A 27,336-nucleotide genomic window follows, 5' to 3' on the forward strand; every position below is an offset into this window, starting at 1 on the left:
ATCAAAACATACCAAAAATCTCAACGTGCCTGTCATAGGAGGACTGTCTCTCTTCTCACCACAGCTGGTTACCACAGGTCTGCAGCACAGCCACCTCCTCCCAAATGATACTTGTTCCAAACACCCCCAAACAGAATAAAGCTTCCTCCTGAAGCAGTTATTCGGAATCCTCATCTTCCTCTTGGAACTCCTCATCCACATCTGTATCGGTATTTTCCTCTTGCAGCTGTAGTTATGAGTGCAAAACTGCAGCCAGAATTTTTCAGTAGCACTAAAACTGACTTAAAAGCTGCCACCTCTCTCTGGCATTCTCTTCTGCATCACCAGGCTCTTCCCAACTCAGATATTCACTTATTCTCTATCACAGCACTTAAATGTGAGTCATTATGAAGGTCTTTGTCCTGATCTTCAAAGCCTTTTACAGGACTAGGCCAGGTCACCTCATGTATGCACAGGGAAGAGCTCCAGCTCACCAGGGTATACACCACCAGCTGCCAGAGCCATGAAATTGGTAGCTTACACTCAGGAATGGAGGCAAAAATTCCACAAGACCAGGACATAACTAATGGAGCTTACTTCCAGCAGAGATCAATGCCGCTTACCACTTAGAAAAAAACATCAGTTTCGATTATTGTGTTCAGAATGGACTCACGCTGTCACATGTTTCTGTCTTCCCAGTACCAGAAAAGACGCTAACAGACTGGAGCAAGTCCAACCAGTCCAATGTGGTTAGTGGCTGGAAAATGCGGAAAGGAAGGATGTCAGTTGCTGCCTACAACTACCTAGTGGGTGGTGGAGAGGATGGTGCCACACTCTTCTCAGAGATGCTCAACAAAAGGACAAGAAGCAATGGACACAAGTCACAGCAAGGGAAATTCTGACTAAAAGTAGGGAAAAAGGCTTCACAAGATGAGTTATCAAACACAGCCTTGAGGAACCTGATTGAACTTTGAAATCAGCCCTGTTTCAAGCAAGCAGTTGGACCATATGGCCTCCAAAGATCCCTTCCCCTAAATTGCTTTATGAGTCTGTAATATTTTTCCTGCAGAATGAAGAAGAGAAGGAAATGAAGAAGTGGTAGTGAGGTTAACCACAGTTCTGAAATTGACTGCATGACCCTAAATTACTTTGGTTCTGTTTGCAATGCATAATGCTCCAAAGTGGCTAATATATCTGCTGGGCACTGCACAACAGTATGTGTAAAGACTAGCCAGCATCTCAGATGCAATATAAATCTGAAACTGCAGCATCCATCCAGGCTAATTGGCACACATGCAGATTGCTGCACTGATACTGCTCCGCTGCCTACCGTTTTGAAGCCAGCTTGCTGAACTGAAGATATCCTCGGAATTGCTCTGTACCTCACTATTTCACTTATATAAGGAGAATGATCATTCTGCCTTGCCTATTTAGATTGCACATAATTCAGGGGCAGAGGTCATCTTTTATTATAAATAAATGTAACACCTTGGGGCCCAGAGCCTAAACTCAGGGTCATGCAACGTGGTCTCACAAATAAAATTTCCAATAATAACAATGCTACAAGCAGACAAACCAAAATGATTAAATTTTCTCTTCCATCCAATCTTTCAGAGCAAAAAATGGATTAAAAAATGTAAGTCAGTCTATCTTTCAAACGGAACAAACCAGAACTGGAATCAGGTCTATAAACAGTAAACTAATTATTCCAGCTCTGTCATTTCCTTGCTATGGAAGTTACAGAAGGAAGTCAGTGACTTTGAGAAACTTTTTATTTACAGTGCAACACATTTGCTGCTTTCTCCAGTAAAGCTCTTTTCTCTGTAGTTTTGGTATTTATTCTGCTTGGTGAAGAAATGTCACTGGCAAGACATATTGGAAGCAGTTCAAACAACAGGAGAAAACCAAACAAACCACAAATATTAGCTACAAGCGTCTGATTAGTCTTTCGATGATTTTGGAAAATGTAACTGTGGAAAAGAAATTAGCTGGCATTCTCAATCCTCCAGATAAATGAATCAAGGGATCTGGGTAATGGATTCAGAAAATTAAGGCTGTATTTGTTTTCCTTCATTCTGCATGTGCAGTTCTAACACTATTTAATGAGTTTCTAGAACCTCCCAACCAAAATGATCTGAAGTTACAACTAAAAGATCAGCAGAGAGAGAGGCAGGTTGTATATATAGCAGGACAGCTATGAGCAGGACAGCACAGAAAGACTATAAAAAGTTGGGGTTTTTTTTGTATGATACTCCAGGGACAGCTTTAACTCTAGGTAAGTGTCAACAAATCAACAACCACCACTAAAAATCTCAGGTTTTTTACATTCATCTCTAGGACAAACACAAACACAAACACTAATCCTTCTGGTATTCAGCTCCTCATCAGGGTTGACCCAGCATTTGGCCTTTAGCTCTCTTACAGAAAGGCAAGGCTGAGTCAGCCATTCTAGGTTTTGCAACTACGTGGTGGCTGAATCCTGGAGAACAGGTATTTAGGCTTAAACTGACCCTCAAGTGGAAAAATTTCTGATCCTTCCTACTAGTGAAGTAGGACAGTCTTTTTATTTTTTCCCTCTAAATTAAGGCCTTATCTGAGACAAAATAGAAGGCCAAAACAGAACCATTGCAGCCTTTCAGTAAAAATTTAGACACCACAGGACCTTCAGTACAATTCTACCTAACACTTAAACTAGCCCAAGGGTTATGGATTAAAGTCGTCATCCACTATAGCTCTGTATCAGTTTACACAGAAAGTTATAGGTGAACTATTAAAAAAAGCAGGTGGATAGCAGGACAACGTTACCACTGTTTCATTTTAGTTACCAGGTTTGTGTTAGAACACATTCACCAATATATTTGTCTATACCGTGGGAAGAGAGGTAGGGAGGTCTAACTAGCAAGAACATTTCTAGGGAAGACCAAGTCAAAGGTGATTTGTTACAAGGGTTTCCAAATACAGCTGGGAAGCAGCTCTCCTCAGTTATTTCTGAAATTGCCTCATAATCATCCCTAAAGTAGAACAGCTCTACCAGTGACAGCAACAGCAAAACTATGTATGTAACCTGGCCATGAGAAGTGTTTTCATCATACACACCCCATACATCAAGCAAAATTAGATTCAGAGAGAGACCCCATGATCCTTCTCAATCAGTATGCTCAACTACGGTTCAAATGCTTGAACAGGTACTGGAATCCACATGATTCAGAAGAAATTGATTTTGATATATGTTATGAAATTTGCCTTCTAATGCACTTTTCAAAATAGATATTGCTAAGAGCTTGAGTCTGTCTACACCATCAACCAACCAGTTTCAATACAGGGTTAATGTCAGGCTTGTACTGTCCTGACTTACATTACAATAATAAATTATTTTCTGAGTGTAGACAGAGTTTAAGTGACCCATACAAATTATCAAGCTGGGATAAATATGTATCTGCTAAAAATATTATTATCCTTCGTTCTTCTTCAAGTCACTTTCAAATGGGAGTGATCTATTTATCATTTCGCCATGCAAGACGTTCCTGTTATCTGTTGTGTTTGCTGCAAATGATAAAAATATCACTTCAAAAGTATAAATTTAGCTCATCATGTAAAAAAGAAGGAACTAGGAAGAGACATCTTCAAAAGCAAATACATTTAATGCTTATGAAAGAAAAAGACTGGCATAATTTGGAAGCTGAATGTTGACTTACAGATGGAAAGACCTATTAGATCATTCATTCCCTCTCTTTGCCAAGACAGGAATGTTTCCTAAAGAACATTTCATACTCTTCCGCCTAGTCTAATTTTAATAACATTAACTACTGGAGTTTCTATCACTTTCCTTAAGATCCCGTTCCACACAAACACAGCTCAAGCTCAGGAAATATTCAAGAACACCATCGAAAACTTGATTGCTTTATAAAGCAAGCACAAGAGACTGGCATATAGAGATCGGAGTATTAAGTTACAAAATAGTGGTCTGAGACAGAGAGGGCATTCAGCGGTGGGAGGGATGTGGGATGTAGGAAACGTAGCTCTAGAAAGGGCTGTCAGTGGGCTGATCATTGATAAACGTGCTAGTTATAACAGACATGGGTGTAATGACTGCACCACCATTCCTTGGCATTCATCTGTTCATAACCATGTCCTATCTGAGTACTTCAGCTACGCTCATAAAGCAGGATTCATTTATCTATTTTAGGTACTTTAGGATGGAATGAATCATGCCCTAAAAGTGTCTATTTCTCACCACTGACTTTTAAGCGAATCAGTAAGCAGGGTCAGACTTAGACAACTATAATGTGTATGTCTCCAGACATGTCAGTGAGGTGAGGCTCAACTCAGTTGCCCAGTGGGAGCCTGGGTACTACTTTCATGTAGGCAGCCATATGTATATACCTCAATGTAGAAATGTGAATTTGTGAGATGAATCCCACTCCTACAATTAAACATGAAATGAGCCTCATTCTCTGTGACCATGTTTGCATAGGCACCCCTTATGTTCTTTCCTTCCTAGTTCCTCACCTATTTTATCTTTGTGAAAGCCAGAAAAACATTGAGCCCAACATTCTTGCTGGAAGCAAGAATGGAGTCACCTTCTGAAAATGTTTGGTTCTCTTCTCCCCACCCCAATGAACCACAAGAGTCTCACTCTAAACCACAAAAGGGAAGGCTTGGGAGATTAACAAATGCTTTGCCAACTCCTCCAAACTTGCTGGACTGCTATGTTAGAATTGTGTGATTCTTGCCTTTCTATTAGAGAAGAGAGGGAGTTCCAAGAGCCACAAACATGAAGAGGACTGTTGACAACACTCCTGCAAGACTGATGGATAGCTCAGGTTGGAACGATATGATGGAACATCTCTGGTGGCTTCCCTGAGATCCAGGGCGATTTCAGAGAATTGGAGGTCACGTTGGAGGTCAGAGGACTGGCTGCAGTCAGTCATACACATACAACATTTGGAAAGTTGCCATCTAGCAGCATATCACTGAGTGTGGAAGTGAGTTCACAGAACTTGTCGTCTTCTACAAGAAGCTGCAAAACTTTTATCTGTACTCTAGCAATGTCTCCTCCATCATATGTGTCCCCCAAACTAGATGCCTCTGTTTAGCAGATGACAGATCAAGCTAGCCTGTTACATTTGGCCCAGGCAGGCACTCGAGAAAGGTAAGACCATGGCACTGCAAGTACAAAAGAAATAGTCTTAGAAAGAAGCCACAACTTTCCTGCCTGATGTCTCCTTAGTTTGAATATAGCCTGCATGGAAAAGATCAGGGCCTTACCTTTACATAATAATTTGCATAAGTGGTTTTTTAATTAACCAATCTTCTTAAGAGTTTGCGCAAATATATTTATGTAAAAAATACAATCTTGCATTAGATCTTTCCCACTTTACGTGACATACATACAAAAACGTGCTAGCTAGTGGGTTAAATCCCATTCTGAGAGCAGTAACAGCACATAGACATATCACTGTCAAAAGAATGCTGATTTACATAGTGTGATCAGTAGATCTGCTCTGACAGATTACGTATTTTGTATCTTTATTAACTGTGCACCATTTTTACATTCTGTTCCAGTTAGCTTGTGACACATAACTATTTTTTTTAAATAGGATCTCAAGGCAAAGAAATGTCAATGCGGGAAAACAAATACATTGCTCAAGCTTCTTGAAAGCGTTAAACTAAATAGCACATTGACTTAAATTGGTGAAATCATGGTGAGTAGTTTTACGCAGAAATATGTTTGAAGGAAAAATGCCACAAAGCATTAGATGTTTTATAAAGTTGAGTTAAATAGTATTAGAAAAATTACTACTTTTATGTTTTTATTACATATTGAGCTGCATCTGTCTTCCTCTGAAGTCACCAGGAATATTAACATCAAATTAATTAACTTGAAGCAAGATTTAGCCTGGAAAGAGTTATTTTACCATGAATAAAGGAGAAAATGAAGTCTGAATCTCAGCTTTTCCAGCAAGGCACTGAACTCAGATCCACAGAGACATTTAGATGCCGATCTCCCACTGGACAAGAAATAGCCAGGCAAATACACTTAAAGAGCCTGGAACTCATTAGCTCTGATCCATATTGAACTCAAAATGTATTCACCATTTCCCAAGACAGGTGAATAGTAAGTATAACAATGTGAGAAAACAGCAATATAAAATCAGTATTATAAAAAAGGGTAGCTCAACCTCTGCAACAATGAGGGCTGGATTAATTTTCTAACATTCATTAGGAACCATGGGAACTCATAGCTACTAACAGCTATGTGCAGCTCGGTGGGTGGCGTTCAATTTTGGACTTTGTACACTACTTCTAACAACCTACGCTACTTCTAAGCTTTGTACGCTAACTTTATATGCTACTTCCAAGCAGTCTCTTCCAAGAGACTGCCTGGCTGGAATCACTCTGCAGCAGAGAGCCAGCCAAGGTGCCACCAGCTGAAACACCTTCTTTAAACCATGGGTGACATTCTGATCTGAGTTATACCAAAGTTAATCTGAGGCACAGTGATGTTAATAGGATCAAAATATAGCTCAGTATTAGTGTAAAGACTGTGGTTGCTCACTGGAGTGTCTCAGATTACTAACAGTACTAACAGAGTACTTGTCACATTGCTTTCCCAGGTCTCAAAGGAAAACTGTAGTATTGCCAGGACAGTTTTCAGTAACTGGCCTTTATCGTGTGTGCTATATAGATCTGTGCATGCCAAGGTGACACAGAAATATTATTTAAATGTTTTACCAGTTCCTGGAAAAAATACACTAGTGGAATGAGGGGAACTTGTTTTTCCCCTTCTCTATTTTTATCCTGCTTTTAAAAATGAGGCTGTGTCAAACAAAAGTTCATTGTCTCTTTCATTCACCTTGTGTCTGCATCTGGAATTTGCTTTGATCCTGAGTAACGAGTAACTCCTTATGTACCTTTATTCATTTGCTTTAGACTTTCTAAAAAAAAATCTACCATAAAGATGTTATGTGATAGGATACAGGAGGTGAATCAGATCGTAACACTGGACAAAGCAGAAATCATCTGTGAATATATCATGCATCACTACCTTATCACCTCACTACCATGCCAGTGAGACTTTGTGGATGTTGTAATTTTTATATCTGAGTATCTTAGAGATAACAAGAAATAAACATAACTACATCAGATGAAGTCCTATTTCCTAATGCTTTCAGAGCTAGATGAAAAGCTCACTGTGGCTCTGCTACAAATGTTTTTCAAGACCTCAGTGTTTGTGGGACATCCTGAATTCCAAAATTAAGGATGATTCTGTTACTGGCAAATCTCATAGATTCAGCCTTTTATCGCCCTCTGGCATGCTATGAGAAGTGATGAAATGAAAAAAAAAAGCAAAGAAAGTCCAATGTTCCACATGAGTAGTCCATGATCTCAAGATGTCTGCATAGCTAGCAGAACACACATCATCCTTAGTGAAACATCTTCTGAGCATTTCAGTCATACTGAGGCAGAAGTTTCTGCATCCAAGACACATTTTAGGTTGCTAGAATCCAGCTGCAACATAGCTTTGTTACGGTATTTAAAGCACCATTCAGAATGTAGATGAGATGGCTGTGCTAAAGAATAGCTTTATCAATTTCAGTAAAACACATCCAGTAGACAGCAAAGCAGTGAAACAGCATTATTTTAAAGCAAAACAAAAATGTCTTACACAGACTCTGCAAATTTGTGGAGCTGCTGGGATTGTATTTTAATGTAATCTATTCATTATAACTACTATGGGTAAAAAGCTACCACTAATATATGGCACAATAATCCTGCTACCACTTTGAGGAAGTGCAGAATAGTCAAGAGTTCCTAGTGAAACAGGTATGGCAGTGTGGCATCTTAAGTGTGGCCTGGGCATATGTGTCAGCAACGGGTAAAGTAAAATCATTAAAAACCATGGTTTCACTGTAAGCACCAACAGGCACCAAAAATTTAGGAGTCTTGCATAAAAAGAGGTCTTCTAATCTGTATATTTAACTTTTTATTTTTTACCTATTCCAGTCATCACTGCTGGCTTGTCCTTTATGAATATAAAAAAGTCTTGATTTTGAATGTAATCTTTATGAAATAACCTACAAAAAACAAGTAGCTGTGAAAGAGAATATGGTATGATTACATAAATTTGGAGTTCTTTATTGGTACTCACCATCCTCAGTAAATACACCTGGAAAAACAATACTAAAAAAATTCTTACAACAGGAGTCCAACTGCCTTCAACAAGAGGTTTGTTTTTCCCAGGTAGTAGCATAAAAAATACATAAAATATAAATCAGCCAAAGATGCAGAATGTGTATAGTTAAGTCTTACATCTTTAACCATAGTGATTATACTGATAATTTGTAAACCTCTGCCCAGGCCTAACTTATTTACATTATTTTTTTTAAGTGAACAGAAAGAGACACAAGTTACATCAAAGCAGAAAGGAGATGCTGGCAAAACAAGAACTACAAAAAGATGCTGAGGATGGGATTCAGTTACCTGTACATAAGCTTCTAATAGCATCTTAGACAGTCTAGGGACTATCTAGGGATCATCTCTCTGTTGCCAGCTGCCACTCCAGAATGGCACTACTCTTCTGTAAGTCCTATATGATATCTGCCAGCCAGTGTGGCTGTCTCAGATATCCTAGGGTATTGAAAATAGTAACGGTTGGTTATATTTAAGTATTGAATCCCACCGTGACAATTTATGTTCAGCAATATCCAAGCTCTGTCCATGCTAAACCCAGAAAAGAGGGAAGAATGGAGACACCCACGGCAGTCCATCTGAACCAGCTCTGGTCCTGAAACAATACAACCGAAACAAATTGGCGTATCCTCACACGGCCTCACTGTCTTACATGAGTTCATTGGTTGAGTCTTTGTCAACTCTAGGATCTTTGCATGATATTATTTTACATACTGTAGAAACTGCAGAGTTTAGCGAAACAGGAAAATTTTGGCTTCCTCTTTGCATTTTGGCTATATGACGAGGGAACGGTCCTCAGATACAGGTGTCTGGGAAGACCAAGAAAGAAATCTCTATATATTTGTAGCTAGGAAATCTGTCAACACTAATCAGCTGTCTTTGCTTTTACACTATTTTGCTTTTTAAAAAAAATCTCACCTTCCTTCATTCTCTTCTAACTACTAACAGAACAGAACATGATTTCCTTTTTCTACTACCCTTTCATAGCCACCTAGGATCTTGTATCTTTGAACAATGCTGTCCATTAGAGATTGCAATCTGCCTTGTACAGTTCTCAGGTATGTTTAAATCTTCTTTTATCCTTCAAAGGCTGGCTGAAAGAAGTGTCAGGTCATTATTTCAGGCTGTAGCTTAATACTTAGGCTTAATGGTGTATGATCTCTCTCCAGCCTTCATTAAAGACCTTCATCCACTGAAGGTCAAGGTATTAGAGTGTTATTTTTAAATATACTCCCAGCAGTGAAGAGTTAAAAATAGACTTCTACGAAAACGTACAGTAATTGGTTAAACCTTGTTAGCCATCACATGAAGATGATAACTCCTCCCAGGAAAAGACATAGCAAAAGCAGCTTTGACATGGGTTTATACTTAGAAGAGCAGCTGCGGGCTTACTGGGAAGGAGTTCACAATATAGGCTCTTGGATTATTAGCAGAAAAAACAGCTTGATTCTGGAAAGGAAGGGAAGGAGACACAAGATAAAATTTTCCTCATGATCTGCAAGTGAATTCCGTGGATTCCCTACTTTGGAACAACTACCAGTAGACAAAAAGCTTAAAAAGATGGAGCTGGGAAAGGCAAAGCTGCTGAGAACTGGCCTCAATGCTTTGTATCAGGCCATCCACCCCATGCACGGAATTGCCTGGACAGATGGGAAGCAAGTGATACTGACTGCTTTATACTATCATAACAGAGAACTAAAGTTTGGAGACTCAAGTGTTGTTGGTCAATTTGAACATGTTCATGGGCTTTACTGGGGCCCATGTTGCTCGACGGACACCCCAGCTCTGCTTGCTGTTCAGCATAAAAAGCATGTTAGCATTTGGCAGCTGGTCTACAGCACTGCAGAGAAGAACAAACCCTTGATTTCTCAGACTTGTGAAGTTGGTGAGCCGTTTCCACTGCTTTCCCAGGGCTGCATCTGGCATCCAAAGAAGGAGGTCTTGGCTGTGCTTACAAAAAGAGACGCTTCAGTCTTGCATGCTGTTCGTACTGACAACACTAGAGTTAAGGCAGATATCAAAAGCAGTGGGCTTATCCACTGTGCTTGCTGGACTAAGGACGGTAATCGTTTAGTAGTTGCTATAGGCAGTGCCCTGCATTCCTACATATGGGATGATGATCAGAAAACTCTAAGTACCTGCTCCTTTTGCCCAGTCTTTGATGTGGGAGGTTATATCTGTGCTATAGAAGCCACACTGGATTTCCAAATTGCTGTAGCTACTGAGCTTCCTTTAGATAATATCTGTGGTTTGAATGCGGGCATTGCATTTGATGTGCCATCTGGTACAGAAACTGGTTCTTTAATCTCACAGTCTGCTCTGGTGCTTGGTGACGAGGAATATTCCATGGACCTGCGAAGAAAGTCCACAGATTCAGATAGATCAGGTGTTGATTCAGTTGCTTCTTCTTCATCAGGTCCCGTGGATTTAACCCATATCCTTGCAAACCACCGTCGGTCTGATCCTGGTCCTCTTATTACTCTGAAACGCAAAGACTCTGCAGCAACAAATGGTCAAGATTCTTCTCACTTGATCTTGGTGACTTTTGAGAGGAAGGTAACCACCACCAGAAAAGTCACCATCCCAGGTATTCTGGTTCCTGATATAATGGCTTTTGACCTCAGAGCTCAGATTGTGGCAGTTGCCTCTAATACTTCTAACATTGTTTTGGTGTATTCGGTAACCTCTTCTTCCATGCCTCATATTCAACAAATCCAGCTGGAAAAATATGAAAGACCAAAGGGCCTATGTTTTTTGACAGATAAACTCCTGTTGATTCTGATTGGGAAGCAAAAGTTCCCTGAGCCTAGTCTCATTCCATCTTCAAGTTCAGACAGGTATGTAATGCGCCTGATGATCAAAGAACTGATGCTGGAAGAAGATTCTTCAGCATTGCCTGAGACGAAGCAGAATATGTTTTATAACTTTGAATCCTCTGTGAATATTCCTGGAAAAAGAAAGTTCTTTGAAAATATTGCCACAGAAGATCAACCTCAAAGCAGGGAGCTGCTAAAACCAAGAAGCACAGTTATTCAATCTCCTAGTGGCAGGAGAAGACTCAATGAAGAAGTAAAGAGCCCTAGTTATGAGCAGAGCTCTTCATCAAGTGTGAGTGATCTGGATGAAAAAAGGCTCCCAGGTGATGCCTCAGTGGCCTTGGATACGATGGATGTTGAACCTACCAAACGTTCAGTGTCTCTTCTTGGTTTTGGAACACCTCCCAGGCTTTCCAGCAGACCAACTTCCCCTAAAGTGCAGTTCAATGTGATCCAAGAAACATCAAGTTCTCCTAAAAACAACAATTTGCCAAGTGAAAGAGGAATGAGTCACATATCTAGAAATTTAGAGAGGCTTTGTGGCAGCTTCAATGAGTTACAATTGAGTCTTTCTGAAATAACAGACTGTGCTAAAAACGGAAGGAGGATATCTTTAGCCTATCCATGTTCACAGGAACCACCTGTTGTTCGTATCACTTATCAGGTAACTTTTTTGTCAGCTTAAAAATATTGTGATAGGACATTGAATTTTTAAACAATCTTGTATTTATTGAGCTTTAAATCAAGAGGATGCAGTTTAATTCTTATCAACACATGAGAAATGTAACCTGAGTGGCATCAAGCTTAATTTAAAATAGTATTATAATTTGTCATTGAAACAATAACTCAGGATGATGTGGGTAACTCAGAGGATACTTCACATGGGAGATTTGTGTCTGTTTGCTCTTCTTTGATTAAGCACAACTGTCTTGGATACTAGCTTATCTTTTGTGCATCTGTTAAAGAGAGAAAACAGAACCAAACAGTTGTTAATGTACAAACGGTTTATATGTTAATTTAGTGTAGAGATGAGCCTATGAGTAGGGTGGTAGAGTAGCCCATCAGGAACTGGAACATGTTGCCAAGAGAAGCTGTGGATGCCACATCCCTGGAAGTGTTCAAGGCCAGGCTGGATGGGGCATTGAGCAACCTCGTCTAGTGGAAGGTGTCCCTGCCCATGGCAAGGGGATTGGAACTGGATGATCTTTAAAGTTCCTTCCAACACTAACCATTCTGATTCTATGATAATAAATTCAAACCCCAGCTCAAATCCAAAGTTTGAAGATAGCTAGAGTCTCATGAAGGCCAAAACAAAGTATTGAATCTCAATTTATGGAAAATTCAGATCGGCATGACATGAAGTTGGCTTAATTCTACTTTAATTTCTCACCACTAATCTTCACAGAGCTGGACATAGACAATTTGAGAAAAATGTTACCACTTCAAATTTTCTGAAAAAAGTATCTGTCAATATGCAATTATCATTTCATTAAATAAACAGACGAATGTCAAATCATCATGTTCCTATTCGACCCTTGTTTTGGCAAAATTCCTACTGACTTCAATACGAATTTCAACTAAGGAATGTAAGTTGGGTAATTATTTCTGGCTATTATTCTTAGTATCATTTGCACTGATACTAACATTAAACTGATAATATTTTTAGTCATGCTGATGCTAGTGGTATTGCTGCTAAAACTGAGGTCTCTTTCAGGATGTAGATGCCAATTATAAATGCATTCTTATCTACCGCAACATAAGCAGCATTATGTCAAAGTAATACATTACATTGTGATGATGCTGAAGTATGTACTTGTCAAACAAATTTGACTTCATTTTACTTTAAAGGAATCCAGACAGGCACCTAAGTACTCCTCCTTAAACATTCATTAAGGGAATGGTAACTTAGTTATATCATATTCATTACTTCTAGCAATTGTTTACTTGGCATTTAAGCAGATACTAGTATGTTAGGTACTCTGGATAAAAGCAAAGCTTTTGGTCTGAAGTAGTCAATAATTTAACTTGAATACATTTTACAAATTCTGGTGAAAAAAGCAACATGTCTGTTTAAATAATTTAGGATTTTATTTGCCAAGAAGCAAGCCCTTCTGTTACCCCAGCATGTTCAAATTAATTCTGATTTCTTAACATAAATCAACTTATTTATTTAGCAAGCAGCCTTACCTCTTGGATTCAATTGGATTAACCTTTCCAAAGAGAAGTTTTGTTTCTGACACTTAACATTAATCTCAGATCTGAAGTCACTGTGCACATTTGCTTGCACAAGCAGTAAGAATTAATTAGCCTCTTTTTTTTCTTTGGAAGCAAAGAAAAAATATTAGTGCTTCTAAAATACTGCCAGACTAACTACATTTAGAAAGGAAGACTCTTACTTATCTGAGAAGTTTAGTTCCACATTAAGCCAGCAGAAAGCACCACTAATACCGCATTATAATGACTCAGAAAAAGTGCCACTTAAGGTCTTTCTGACACACATAGCTTTTCTGTGTAAGTCTCACAACTAATGCCTTGCATAGTTCAGTCCCTCTTCTGAAATCTAACAGGATCACAGCATGATGCCAAAAAATAATGAAAAATAGACTGATGGCAAAAAGGCCTCCAGACAGACAGGGAAATATTTGCTTCATAGGCAGCTAATAATTTTCTCAGAAAATAGTTGTTTTGATTAGTTTGGATTCAGACATCTGAACCTTGTTCCTCCTTCAGGAGTTGATTAGCGCTCTGTGAGCTCAGAGACCAGCTGGGCTGTGGGTTCCAGCCAGGCTCTGTGTTCACAGTGCAAAAAGTCAGGAAATAGCTTTATTGCTTTATGATATAAATATCAGCCCGTGGAACACTGCAGTCCAGTCAATAATATGGCCATTATCTTTCAGCTTTTTGTGCCAAATGCATGTCTTCTTAAGTGTTTGTATAATCCCTAGCACAGCAGAGGCTCAATCTTGATTGAGAAATCTATTGTACTATAAAACATAATGATCAGTACTGCATAACTATATTTATGCATTAAAAACATAACAGGAAAGTTTAAAACGTAATAGATAAAAATGTAGCAATAATTAACAGGCAATTATGAACACTTGTGCAGAAGCATTAATGACATATTTATGTACGTTTCCAGTTCTGCTTAGAAAACCAGAATCTAAAACAGAATGTGTATTACTTAATAATTCATAATGTCTGCCCACTAAATAGTCTTCAAAGTCTTTGTTTATTCTGTTAGTGCTAGCCTAACTATAACTCCTCTGAAGTCACGTCCATGCAGTACTACCAGAATTTATATTCTTTGTAGCCCATAGCCATAAAAGAAAAACATGATCACTCACACTTTGGAAATGTCACTGCACTATCACTTGTGTAATAGCATTCAGCCACCAGAGGTGACTTGATCATTCAACCCTGAAAAGCAAATATTATTGCTCTTTCATCACATACAGACTTGTGATTCAGGATAGTGTAGGAGAGCAGACAGACAGACACAGTAAAAGCATATTATTTAAAAAGAAAAAAAAACCAAAGAAGAGATGAGGATCTGTCACAGATTTGTTTCTGTTTCATTTTGAAAAAAGATACTTTTTTCATCCTTTTCCCCAAGAAAAGAAACAGCTGCAGAATATTTAAAATAGCCTCATTCAAAAGCTAATTACAGTGGAAATAAAGCCAATCTGGATTTGAAATTAATGGCATTTAGGCAAACCTCTCCAGGAGGAATAAGATTCATCTTAAACTGAAGAATATCTTAAAACTCCTAGATTTTGCTCACAAGCAGTATTATGTCAAAAGTATATATCATTGAGAGCATTGATTGCATAATTAAACAGGAAATAAATATCTTTACAGTAATTAGTCACCATGATTTCCTTTTCTTAGCACCCACCAATAATTGTACACAAGTCAATTTGTACTTTCATAGCATCTTCATACAATTTACTATGGGAAACTTTATTGCCAAGGTCAGCTATAAAATAAACAATTTTTTACACAGAGCTGGGAGATGAATAGAAAGGATGCAAACATATGGCAATAAAGTTTTTCTGATAGAATTACATGAAGTAGAGATACAGAAGGGGGGTATAAGGATGGCACAGTAAAATGAACAAAGACCAGGCTGCAATGATCAGCTATAATAAGACCATGAACCTTTCTGAAATCCAAAGGGCAATTTTGACTTGAGTTGAGCAATAGAAAGTAAGTCATGAAAATGATGGAAGAGGAAGGTGATGTGGCTGCTCCCTGGAGTAAGAAACTAGTCAGCCATCCTGAAGTTTAGAGCGAATAGATTTAGGATGACCATAAAATAAAGACCTGCAGTACTCAAGACAAGGTGTGATTAATGCATGGATAACATTTTGAGCAAAGGTTGAGGAATTTGTTAAGAACAAATTCTGACAACAATGTTCTGAAACTGATCAATAGCAGACAAGCAGGGTTTGTAGAGGAGACACAATACCTTTTATTAGACCAGATGATTTGTTTGTCGGATACCTAGACGCAAAGGAAAAGGAATACATAATGACAAAAATGAATCCAAGTGTTTGTATTGTGTAAAGAAAGTAAAAATCTGAGTTAAAAAAAAACCCACACATGCAAAGATCATGGAAGCAAAAGCACAAGGACAAAGGATATATCTTAGATGACAATATATCTGAAACAGTAGTTGCAGCACTATTAAAAAGAAGCCAAGAGTAGAGAAATCCTAGCATCGTATCATCTGAAATGCTGATGTGCATGATAAATGCAAACTGCACTGGGATTTAAGCACCCCTGAGCACCTCAGATCTCTTCCAATGCAAACATTTTACAGACTTATGCTTTTCTGACAGGTTAATTAAGGTTGCAATTGGAAAGTCCCACATAAGGGCAAGCAAAGATATTAAGATCTCCATCAAAATGAATTCAGGACCCATCAAAAATCAAAACGGAATGACAGCAACAGTAGAAATCATGACAGGAAAGGGGAGCAGTGCAGGCTGTCAAACCTAATTAAAACTACAAGTGGCAATGCTGCACAAGACTTAATGACACACAGCACTTTAAATATCAAAAATCATCTTTCTCATTCCTCTTCAGTGCTCTTCCTTAGACATCTAACTCTCTTTTCATTGTCTTCTTGGCCAGATCCCCCACGTCTATTTAATTTACCTTTTTTTTTTTCTCATCCCACACAATGAATGTGGGGGGTAAAGGCAAAAGCAAGCTGACTAATGGGCACTAAGGTATCAAACCTGAAATTACTACTGAAGCACAACATGAAGAGCTTAAATCAAGGGTTTAACAAAATGAAAACAGAGTTCTAGGCAACTACAGCACTATTCATCTTACAATGCATATATGTGACTGACTAACCTGATACCTTTCATTTATAAAAGAACAGATTATTAACACAAAGAATATGAAGAATATTTAAAATACCTGTAATTCAGTACAGTACTTCAAATCATGCCAGAGGGGAAATTATTTGTTCAACAGCAGAGAATAGGGATTAATAGAAGAAATATAAAATGGTTAAGGAATTACCTGGAAGGAAGATAGTAAATGCTGATAGTAATATAAAAGAAAATGGAAGACATTTACTAGAGGATTTTCTCATGATTGATCTTCAGGCTAATCTAAAGGTTTCATTAATGATCTGATAAGATATGCAAATAAAATCTACATACAGTATAAAGTCAGTAGTAGGATAGGAAGAAGTCAATAGAGGATCAGGATATCGCACCTGTAATTTGATGACCTTAGCATCTAGAATAAAAAAAAAAATGATTGAAATTAACTAATTTGAAGTGCATAGTAATATATTCCAGAATAAATAGAAGGAATTTCTGCTGTAAACTGGATATTCATTAGCCAGAAACAACCAAGGATGACAAAAGCTTGCACGTGTTAAGTGACTATAAGATGATTATGAATCAAAAATGTGATATGTTTATGAAAAGAACAAAGACAATCTGTGGGTACATCAGTGAGGTTCACCCAGTAAGTAATGCAATACTGGGCAACACGGCCATGAGACCTCATCTAGACATCCATGTGCAAGAAAGACCCATTCAAACTGCAATCGATCACTAACCCAGTGTTAGTAAAAACAATTCTGATTGGTAGCATATTCCACTGTTTCATCAGTCGTTGCACTTAAGTTCATGAAGATGATCTTAGCATCCAGGCAAGCATAGTGCATTAGGAAATATAAGATAAATCATGAAAAAGGTCAAGAGGCAGAACTAGCTGACTGCTCAGTGGGGTTCAAAAAAGTAATAAAAGACATGTTTGTTTATCATGCAGACATATGGAGTATAACATCTAATCCAGGAACTCTTTTTACCTTAGTAAATTATTTTCTTCCCATATATATTTGCATTCCAAACCAAAGTTTTGAAAGACAGTTTGGCAACACTGTGATGGACTTGCTGCAGCCCAGAAGACCCTTTATAGGTTATAAAATCTGATCAAGGGGCAGGCTGGCATGGATAAAGGAAAACAATCCTTGAATTGATGGTTTCTTTCTGTTGAATTTTTGTTGAGGGAGAGTTGGCATACTACAAGAAGTTGGCTAAAGAAACTTAATCTGTAAATACCCACTCATGTATGTAGAAATATATTTATTTCTTCTGTGATTAATATGTTCTTAGTCTAACAATAAACTTTGGTTTAGGATAAAACAACTAACATTAGGGGCTTTCAATATGACAACGGCAAGTTCCTCCGGCTTCTATTGGACATAAATAGCAACACAGCAAAAACAGAGATACATATTTTGGGAAGAGGTGGATTAAATTTAGATTTGACTAGAAAATGGTCTTTGGGTTAAGGCATGAAAATGGGAAGTACTGAGGTGAGATTTTAGTTGTATTTCTAACTCAGTCACAAATTACTTGCATGACCTTGAATGAATCTCCTAATCTTCCTGCGTAAGGATTTGATCATCTATAAAAAGGGAATACTAACAGTTACCTACCTTTCAAGAAGGCATGTGTTTAAATCAGTTAATATATGATATGACATGTGTGAATATATTCCCTAAAGAGATGGCATGTTATAATCACTTAAACTCAACATTAAAAAGAAAGGCTAAATAATTAGAAGATTAAAACAGAGAAAGATTCTTGACCTGACAGAATTTGCCAGAAGACAAAAATAAAATGTAAAGATGATTATCATTATAAACAGAAGTATATGACAAAAACAGAGAGAATAGCTAATATGAATTCTCACAAGTGATGAAAGATAAACAACTTGAAACTTAAGCTTTGAGGTCTGTACTTGAAAAACCGGTCAGGATAAAAAATAGATGCCATGTAGTTTTGTATATACAAAAATGTCTTCTGCTTTTAATAGCTGTTCCTACAATAAATTGCAAGGCTAAATAGGAGATATACTAGAACAAAGTCACCCATAACATACATTTCCATTCAACTGATTTCAAGTCAACAGCGGCACAGCTAGATTTTTTTTCTGATTATTCTTGAGTTGAAGCATATCTATGTGAAAAAAATGAACCACTTGGGTCAAGGCAATGTGCCTGTCTCATTTACAGTCCGCATTTTTCTATAACTCATTAACTGAAGTACAAGTTTTATTAAACTCTGCTATTTCAACCTGAATTCAGGAAAATGAAGTAGTTGTTAGATGTACTAATCCACAATATGCAGCAATGAAAAGCTTTGCACAAATATCTGTAGAGGCAAATAGCATCTTTGCAATGTAACTGCAAAACACATGCTCATTGCTGAACATTCAGCCCATTGAGTTTTAAGTGTATTTAGGTTCAATAGAATATAGTACTATATAATTTGAAGAGACCTAAAAATGACAAAGAAGTTCTGTTATATATTATAGCTGTAATAAATTTACTATACGTTTATGACAAAGAAAATGGTACTCCTTTGATGCATTCCTTAGGTATTTCCCTATTAATTACACAGCAACAAATTTCTGGCTATTTTGAAATGGGAAAGAGATAAGAAGACTTTTGAAAGTTGGGAAGTTTATGTTTTTAACGGGAAGATATTCTTACGGTTCTTACATCTTCAATCAATCATAACACACAAATAAGTAACAATCAGCCATAGACTATATGCATGGCCAATTTATCACAGAGTGGGGAAAAAGTACTTTTGCAACAGTTGGTAGACATTCTGATTTACAGAATGCAATGTGGTTGCATGACAGCATACATAATATGTACAGAAAAATGAAAGTGATGATTGATTTAGAAAGGTTGTTACACAGCAAAAAAAGTGTGTGTTCACTGAGACAGCGACTGAGTCAAAAGACAGCAGAATTAGAAATGAAGACAAGCATTAAAAGAGACATTTATTTAGTCAAAGGTTAGATTACTATGCACAGAAATAGAGGATGCGGTTGTGAAGTCATGCCACTGTAAGTTTCATATTAGGAAGAAAGATTCAAGGGTACGAAGTAGACACAGACAGGGTAGGACTAAAACAGGAGTTAGGATGCGTGACATCTTATGTATGTAGAAATATATTTATTTCTTCTGTGATTAATATGTTCTTAGTCTAACAATAAACTTTGGTTTAGGATAAAACAACTAACATTAGGGGCTTTCAATATGACAACGGCAAGTTCCTCCGGCTTCTATTGGACATAAATAGCAACACAGCAAAAACAGAGATACATATTTTGGGAAGAGGTGGATTAAATTTAGATTTGACTAGAAAATGGTCTTTGGGTTAAGGCATGAAAATGGGAAGTACTGAGGTGAGATTTTAGTTGTATTTCTAACTCAGTCACAAATTACTTGCATGACCTTGAATGAATCTCCTAATCTTCCTGCGTAAGGATTTGATCATCTATAAAAAGGGAATACTAACAGTTACCTACCTTTCAAGAAGGCATGTGTTTAAATCAGTTAATATATGATATGACATGTGTGAATATATTCCCTAAAGAGATGGCATGTTATAATCACTTAAACTCAACATTAAAAAGAAAGGCTAAATAATTAGAAGATTAAAACAGAGAAAGATTCTTGACCTGACAGAATTTGCCAGAAGACAAAAATAAAATGTAAAGATGATTATCATTATAAACAGAAGTATATGACAAAAACAGAGAGAATAGCTAATATGAATTCTCACAAGTGATGAAAGATAAACAACTTGAAACTTAAGCTTTGAGGTCTGTACTTGAAAAACCGGTCAGGATAAAAAATAGATGCCATGTAGTTTTGTATATACAAAAATGTCTTCTGCTTTTAATAGCTGTTCCTACAATAAATTGCAAGGCTAAATAGGAGATATACTAGAACAAAGTCACCCATAACATACATTTCCATTCAACTGATTTCAAGTCAACAGCGGCACAGCTAGATTTTTTTTCTGATTATTCTTGAGTTGAAGCATATCTACGTGAAAAAAATGAACCACTTGGGTCAAGGCAATGTGCCTGTCTCATTTACAGTCCGCATTTTTCTATAACTCATTAACTGAAGTACAAGTTTTATTAAACTCTGCTATTTCAACCTGAATTCAGGAAAATGAAGTAGTTGTTAGATGTACTAATCCACAATATGCAGCAATGAAAAGCTTTGCACAAATATCTGTAGAGGCAAATAGCATCTTTGCAATGTAACTGCAAAACACATGCTCATTGCTGAACATTCAGCCCATTGAGTTTTAAGTGTATTTAGGTTCAATAGAATATAGTACTATATAATTTGAAGAGACCTAAAAATGACAAAGAAGTTCTGTTATATATTATAGCTGTAATAAATTTACTATACGTTTATGACAAAGAAAATGGTACTCCTTTGATGCATTCCTTAGGTATTTCCCTATTAATTACACAGCAACAAATTTCTGGCTATTTTGAAATAGGAAAGAGATGAGAAGACTTTTGAAAGTTGGGAAGTTTATGTTTTTAACGGGAAGATATTCTTACGGTTCTTACATCTTCAATCAATCATAACACACAAATAAGTAACAATCAGCCATAGACTATATGCATGGCCAATTTATCACAGAGTGGGGAAAAAGTACTTTTGCAACAGTTGGTAGACATTCTGATTTACAGAATGCAATGTGGTTGCATGACAGCATACATAATATGTACAGAAAAATGAAAGTGATGATTGATTTAGAAAGGTTGTTACACAGCAAAAAAAGTGTGTGTTCACTGAGACAGCGACTGAGTCAAAAGACAGCAGAATTAGAAATGAAGACAAGCATTAAAAGAGACGTTTATTTAGTCAAAGGTTAGATTACTATGCACAGAAATAGAGGATGCGGTTGTGAAGTCATGCCACTGTAAGTTTCATATTAGGAAGAAAGATTCAAGGGTACGAAGTAGACACAGACAGGGTAGGACTAAAACAGGAGTTAGGATGCGTGACATCTTTTCAACCCATTGTAAAACATTAACTTGGATCCCTTCTGAATGTACAAACCAGAAAAGTCTAGGAAATGGGATACATAGACTGTTCATTCAAATAAAAAATATGTTAAATCTGGGGGGATTGCAAACATAAGGGATGCCAAAGGAAAAAAAACACAATGTAACACATGGGAACTACACAGGTGGAAAGTACGAAGAGGAAAGGATCAAAAGGAAATTCACAGGACAAAGCATAGCAAGTATATTTAGCAAAATATATTTAGCAAAGTATATTTAGAAGAAAATGTCCAATTCACATATATTTTATAATGGTATTGAGTCACTGGAAAATTTTTAATGCTAAAATGACTTTCAAATGATAGCAGATAGGAAAATGTAAATGCAAATATATATCCACTCCATAATCATATTAGCTCAACTATTTTGTGGTCCTTGCACTTTGCAGTAATAACAATGATGGAACACAAAGGTGTTGATTCCCAAGGCCAGCTAAACTTCATGGAACATGAATATGCAAGTGTGTTCTTTTAGTGAATGTCAGAGCAAATTCCAGGGCTGTAAATCCATACATTCCCTCTCTCTCAAAGAAAGTCACAGGATTCACAAGCTACCTTGTTAGGACAGCTTTTCAGAGAGATTGTTGCTATGTCCAGTCTCTGCAATTCTCTCTGTGTCAGAACTGAGGTTATTTTACTGGGGTGGAATAGCTGACCAAGGACTATCAAAACCACCCACGTGTACAATTGAAACTGAGCAGAGTACTCATTTGCTCTGGTAGCATCTTGGACAACTTAATTCCAGGCATGATATATTCCCTTCCACTGAATTGATTCTTCAGGCAGAAAGGCCCAATGGACGCATATATGCATGACCTGATTCATTATATATACAGGGCCGATGCAGTTTTGAGCTGCATAAGCACACAAAGCAAAAAGCAGAGAGGCATAGTCCTCTGCACATGGGACTGTGAAGTGCGCTTAGAATTGCACTGCATGATGGTATCATCTATAAATTGTAGCAACAAGACAGACAAAGAAATAGCAAAATGACGAAAGAACTGAAAGGAGTAAGAGCAGAGGAATGGTTAAAAGAGCTCAGGCACAATGTCTAAGCCTTTAACAAGATCTTTTCTTTTACATATATGCATTTGAAGAAAAGTTTTTCAAATGGAGCAGTTACTGAAGAAACAAAAGATGTTCTCCTCTGTGATGGCAAGATCCATTTGAATTTAGTCCAGCAGCTGTTTGATCTGCCTGTTATTGAAATGAAACACGGTATGTTCTTTTTATTTCTGGTATCTGGTTTCACCTGAGATTTTTAGCTTAAAAGAGGCATATGTGGTAATTACACCATACTGTAGTAAACTGAGATAGCTAATTTTCTTTGATAAGTATGTATTTCCTTTGTCTGAAATATGGCAGAGTGTCTCTTGAAATCACTTAAATGCAGAACTACCTATTACCAGAGTAATATATTAGATTCCTCTACAGAGGAAGGCTGAGAAAATAATCAGTACACTGTACTACCTGCAAATAGGAATGTTTCCTTGAGACCTTGTGGCATTTTGTTTTGCCCATCTTTACAAGCATGTCCCAGACCTGACAACAGAGAGTAGCTTGGAGAAAAATTCATTCTCAGAACATGATATATATATTTATGTATCATGTAGCATTTGGGATTATTTTAATGTGAGATAAACAACGAAGCTCAATGTTCTAATTTGCCAGTGTCACATTTCTACCACCCACCACTGATTAACTTGCAAGGACAGAAGCAGCTAGGGAAAACCTAGTCCCAGACTAGTCTCTTGATTTACCGTGTCCCTGTCTGTTCATGTATGCTACCTTCTCAGCAACATACATACTGTTATTTTTCAGTTATTTCTCTATCATGCTCTGGATGGCTTTTCTCATCACAGTCTAAGTATATTATGATCTCACAGTACACAGTAGTTGGCTATAATTATGATCTCCTTGCACGGTTTCCACACTGAGAGATCCATAAATTACTCTCTGTCTTACCCCTTGTCTTAAACCCTGACAAGCTGAGACATATTGGCTTAATTGGTATACTCTGTCTTATGAGAAATGAATTCAACTGTTGGTGAAATAAAAAAGTAATAATATAAGCTATAGTATTCTAAATAATGACAGTTATATACCAGACTGCTATGTAATAGGCTTATTGATGAAAAAGAAACCAAGCCTGAGAAGTTACTGGTGCTGGCAGCAAGGACAGCGGGAAAAAGAGATGTAAAATATGCACCATTCTGCCATTCATATTCTGCTTATCTCCTTGTTGTTGACCACAAGGATGAAGAAAACGGGCTACAAATACAACACTGATCAGCAGAGCTGCCTTTACCCAAGACACATTGGGCCATTTCACTTTTCCCCCGGCTTATAGCAGTTTCTGAGAGTTGTTCCAGAAAATAAGGATATGCAGGTTTCATATTTTTGTCAACGATCTACCTTGACCCTACAGTGCAGTGGAGGCATATATGAAAAAACTCCAATTGCTGTAGAGGTCTGAGCTATTTCCCAGTGGGCTTTTGCCCTTGCATGGCACAACCCATTTTAACCTGTACTTCCTGTTTTTGATTGTGGAAACAAATGCCCATAACGCAAAAAGCAGTTTAGAATTCAGTATGAAAACAATAAATAATGGTCCTGTGAGAAAACCTATTTTCAACTCTATAGAACAGTTGAATATTTAAAATTTAATTAACAGAACACCACTCCTCAATTTCATGCATTAGACTTCAGAGATATCAAAAAGACAATGTCTCAGAATCATCCTAACTTGTTCCTCTTTCTGTTTAATGTGGTGCTCAGCTCTTTTGAAATTGAGTCTGTTTGTTGACAGCAAAAAGAATAACTGAAACAAGAAGCTTTCTAAACTCACCAAAATCTTGCAAAATTATAAAGTTTGGGGCAGAAGTAGTTATGTAGCTCCTTATTCAGTTCCAATCAGTACAGGTTTATCTTCCTAAATCTTTCCTTTGCCACAAGGCATGAATATTACATGTGATGTTTAAAAATATCATTCCCATTCTTTAATACTGTATAATTAAAAGGGACGCAATGAAGAGCATGCTCGTATTGCAATGACAGGCTGGCATTTTTTACTATGAATAAATAAACACTTAAACTGGAATATATTGGGAAAAAGAAATTCACAACTGTAGGCCAAATTCATAGCCACACACAGCAAAGCTATGAAGATCATCAGAGTCATGCAGGCAATGAACTTGGCCTCCTCATGTGCACTTTAAGCCCAGGACTGTAATACCATTATCTGTACTAAATATAGCCTGTCATAATACCTGCCCTGGTATAAGGACAATGAAGTCCCTCTTATCGGCCCGTCATCATTATAATAATTGTGCATAGCAAAAGGGTACTACATCCTGCACAAGGTTTTTCCACCATTGAAATACCTTGTGGGATATGATTCAAAGCAAGTGTTATCAATGACACAGAGAATTTCAAACTTTTCAATGGATGAAACTAAAAAGTCCCAAGAGTTTGACAAAAGAGTGTGCTTTATCAATTTGACCAACAATGTAACTATCGGTTTGGACAGCAGAATTTCCATTTTAAGGCCTGTTGCTTATGGAATCTGAAGTCTGTCCAGAATTAGAAAGAAAGTATTAAGAGTAGAAGATTAAAGATTCATGGTTTGGAATGATAATCTTCTTATGATGTAACAGGTGACATGACAACATGCAATAGTGCAGCAGCCTGGAAAAGTGCTTTGTTAATAGTATAAGGAGGGGAGATTTGCCTTATCTAGGAACATGCTTTGTTACGACCGACAAAAATTAAGCATGGTTCTCCTGAATTTTCTACACTTTCTTTTTTCACATTCCTTTTCAAAATACAGTTTTATCTCCCAAAATTAAACATTTCAACCACAGAACATAACATGGCTTTCTTTACCTCAGATCCCAGCTTATGTCCCTGCTCAGTAATGATAGGATCACATGCTCTAAGAAAAACATGTGATACAAGGGCTCCCACAATGCTTTTCAGTTGCCACAGAATTTTTTTCTTTTTCATAAAATGTCAAACTGAAAAAAAGATAACTAGGCAATTCACTATTTTCTATAAGAACTGCAATATCCAGTCCAAAAGGAAACAGATTAATCACTAAAAAACCCCATATATGGTACACATAGCTTCATTGTCAAGCTGATTTGCAAAGGAAAGTAAAAGACAAAGGGGAGTAGCTTTATTTTCTATTTCTGTGCAATACAGAAAGTGAACCGGAATGATTTTGATGTCTTTTTTTTTTTTAATCTTGGCTCTTTTTTTTCACACACACACAAAAGAAATTAAAAATGTCATTCAGATTTTGTTCATTCTCTTTATGAGAAGATTCAATAAATAATTACACGACAAGAAATTTTATTATATCAGCTTTTGTAAATAATCTTTTATAAATCATGATATCTTTTGTCCATCATCTTAAAGGTGTAACTTCCTTCCATTTGCTATATGAATTTGAAAACATACTGAACAATCTTGGCTTGACAGTAAAGGAGATGGAAACTCCTGCTTCCTTCTAGACCAAATACAGCACAATCATTTTCCTTGCCAACTTTTTCAGGTTTTATGATCTCTTCATAATCATTTGGGTAGAGCAGATGAGCAAAAAGGGTAACAGAAGTAGATGTCACTAGAACAAAAGTCAGCATGGAAAGGCTGGCTGAGTTTTCAGAAAATGGAGATGCTTACAGCTTATCAGAACTAGCAAAGATGCACCTTGTCTTTCAACTTGGTTTCAATAAGGGACAAAATACCTCAAACCTTTCAAGATGTTTCATTTAGCCCCCCTTCACATTTACACAAAGGTGTGTTTAACATGGATTGTCAGACCTTAATGTCATTAGCGTAATAAGGCTTTAGTGCACAAAAAGAAAGCCTGCTCTGCTTGCGTGCTGTCTGGCTTTTTAAAATGTGCTTGTACATATTACATAATCAGAGCAGTACACTCATTTTCTTTTTTTGCTTAATTTTTGTAGGCTCTTCTTGGATTGTGCTCACTGCAGACAAAGACGGCTTTGTACCATTAATATTCAAAGCAACACAAGAGATAATCATAAGAGACGGAACTGACAGTTCAGAAGTCTGTGGAGGTCACTCCTACAAAAAAGGCATTTCAATGCGACCACCAAGCAGAGTGACATAATTTCTGAACAAAGAATGCTAATGACCTTCTTTTCTAATACAACACAGAGACATTCTGCTGTGTCAGAAACTGAGTGACTAGAAAGCTGTCTTCACTACTTTCAATGTATTTTAACTGTAAAATCTGTGGCATGGTTACACTATAGCTAAATTCTAGGGTTGGCTGGACCCTCATGATTTCTTCTGAAGGATCAGACCTAGAGTGAAGTTTACCATAGCTGTTGTTATTAATGGCTGCCAATGGACTGGAGCAGAGAGACTAGCCTCTACTTTAATTGTGGTCAGGATGTTCTTGGAGAAACTATATTATGCTAAAAATTATGTAGTAACAATAAAGCTAGCTAATACAGGTATACAGTCCATGCAAAAGCTGAAAAAAATACAACTAAAGAGCATTTATATTCATTAAGGAAAACCAGGAATGGAAAAAAAAAAAAAAAAGGAAAACTGCTTCAGGGTCTCTTTACTGTTCCAGCTGGATCCCATGGAAACCTGCAACATTTTCAGAAATGCTTAATTTTTATATGAAAATGTTCAATTACTAAAAAGGCTGCATCACTGTCTCCTTGTCAGTGTCTTACACAGCACATAGATTTATACATGCACACAGAAGAGAAAGAAAACACCTTGCAAGGTAAATTAAGGATCAAAGACGTTGAACACAAAATTCATTTGGCTAAATGCAAGTGTCTACACTGAACTTGTCATCTAGACTTCTGTATGATCAATCAAAAAAGGAAAAACACTTCTACAGCAGATTATTCATGCTTTAACATAGATTT

General features: G+C 37.2%; 1 protein-coding gene across 1 annotated transcript; it reads left to right on the forward strand.

Moving 5' to 3' along the window:
* The first annotated feature begins 9,732 nt into the window (after positions 1-9,732).
* LOC104286689 (WD repeat-containing protein C2orf44 homolog) lies at positions 9,733-26,555 on the forward strand. Its single transcript, XM_009885306.1, has 3 exons — positions 9,733-11,652; positions 22,516-22,636; positions 26,389-26,555. Exons 1-3 carry the CDS (start codon positions 9,733-9,735, stop codon positions 26,553-26,555), a joined length of 2,208 nt encoding a protein of 735 aa, XP_009883608.1.
* Positions 26,556-27,336: the final 781 nt, after the last annotated feature.

The sequence above is a fragment of the Charadrius vociferus genome, unplaced genomic scaffold (assembly GCF_000708025.1).
Source record: "Charadrius vociferus isolate BGI_N301 unplaced genomic scaffold, ASM70802v2 scaffold173, whole genome shotgun sequence".
NCBI lineage: Eukaryota > Metazoa > Chordata > Aves > Charadriiformes > Charadriidae > Charadrius > Charadrius vociferus.

What these genes read in the sequence shown, in the direction of transcription:
- LOC104286689 (XM_009885306.1), top strand. Translation starts at nt 9,733, where the DNA reads ATGGAGCTGGGAAAGGCAAAGCTGCTGAGAACTGGCCTCAATGCTTTG. An exon ending in TTGTTCGTATCACTTATCAG is followed by an intron (nt 11,653 to 22,515) that starts GTAACTTTTTTG and finishes ATGCATTTGAAG; the next exon opens with AAAAGTTTTTCAAATGGAGC. An exon ending in TGTTATTGAAATGAAACACG is followed by an intron (nt 22,637 to 26,388) that starts GTATGTTCTTTT and finishes TAATTTTTGTAG; the next exon opens with GCTCTTCTTGGATTGTGCTC.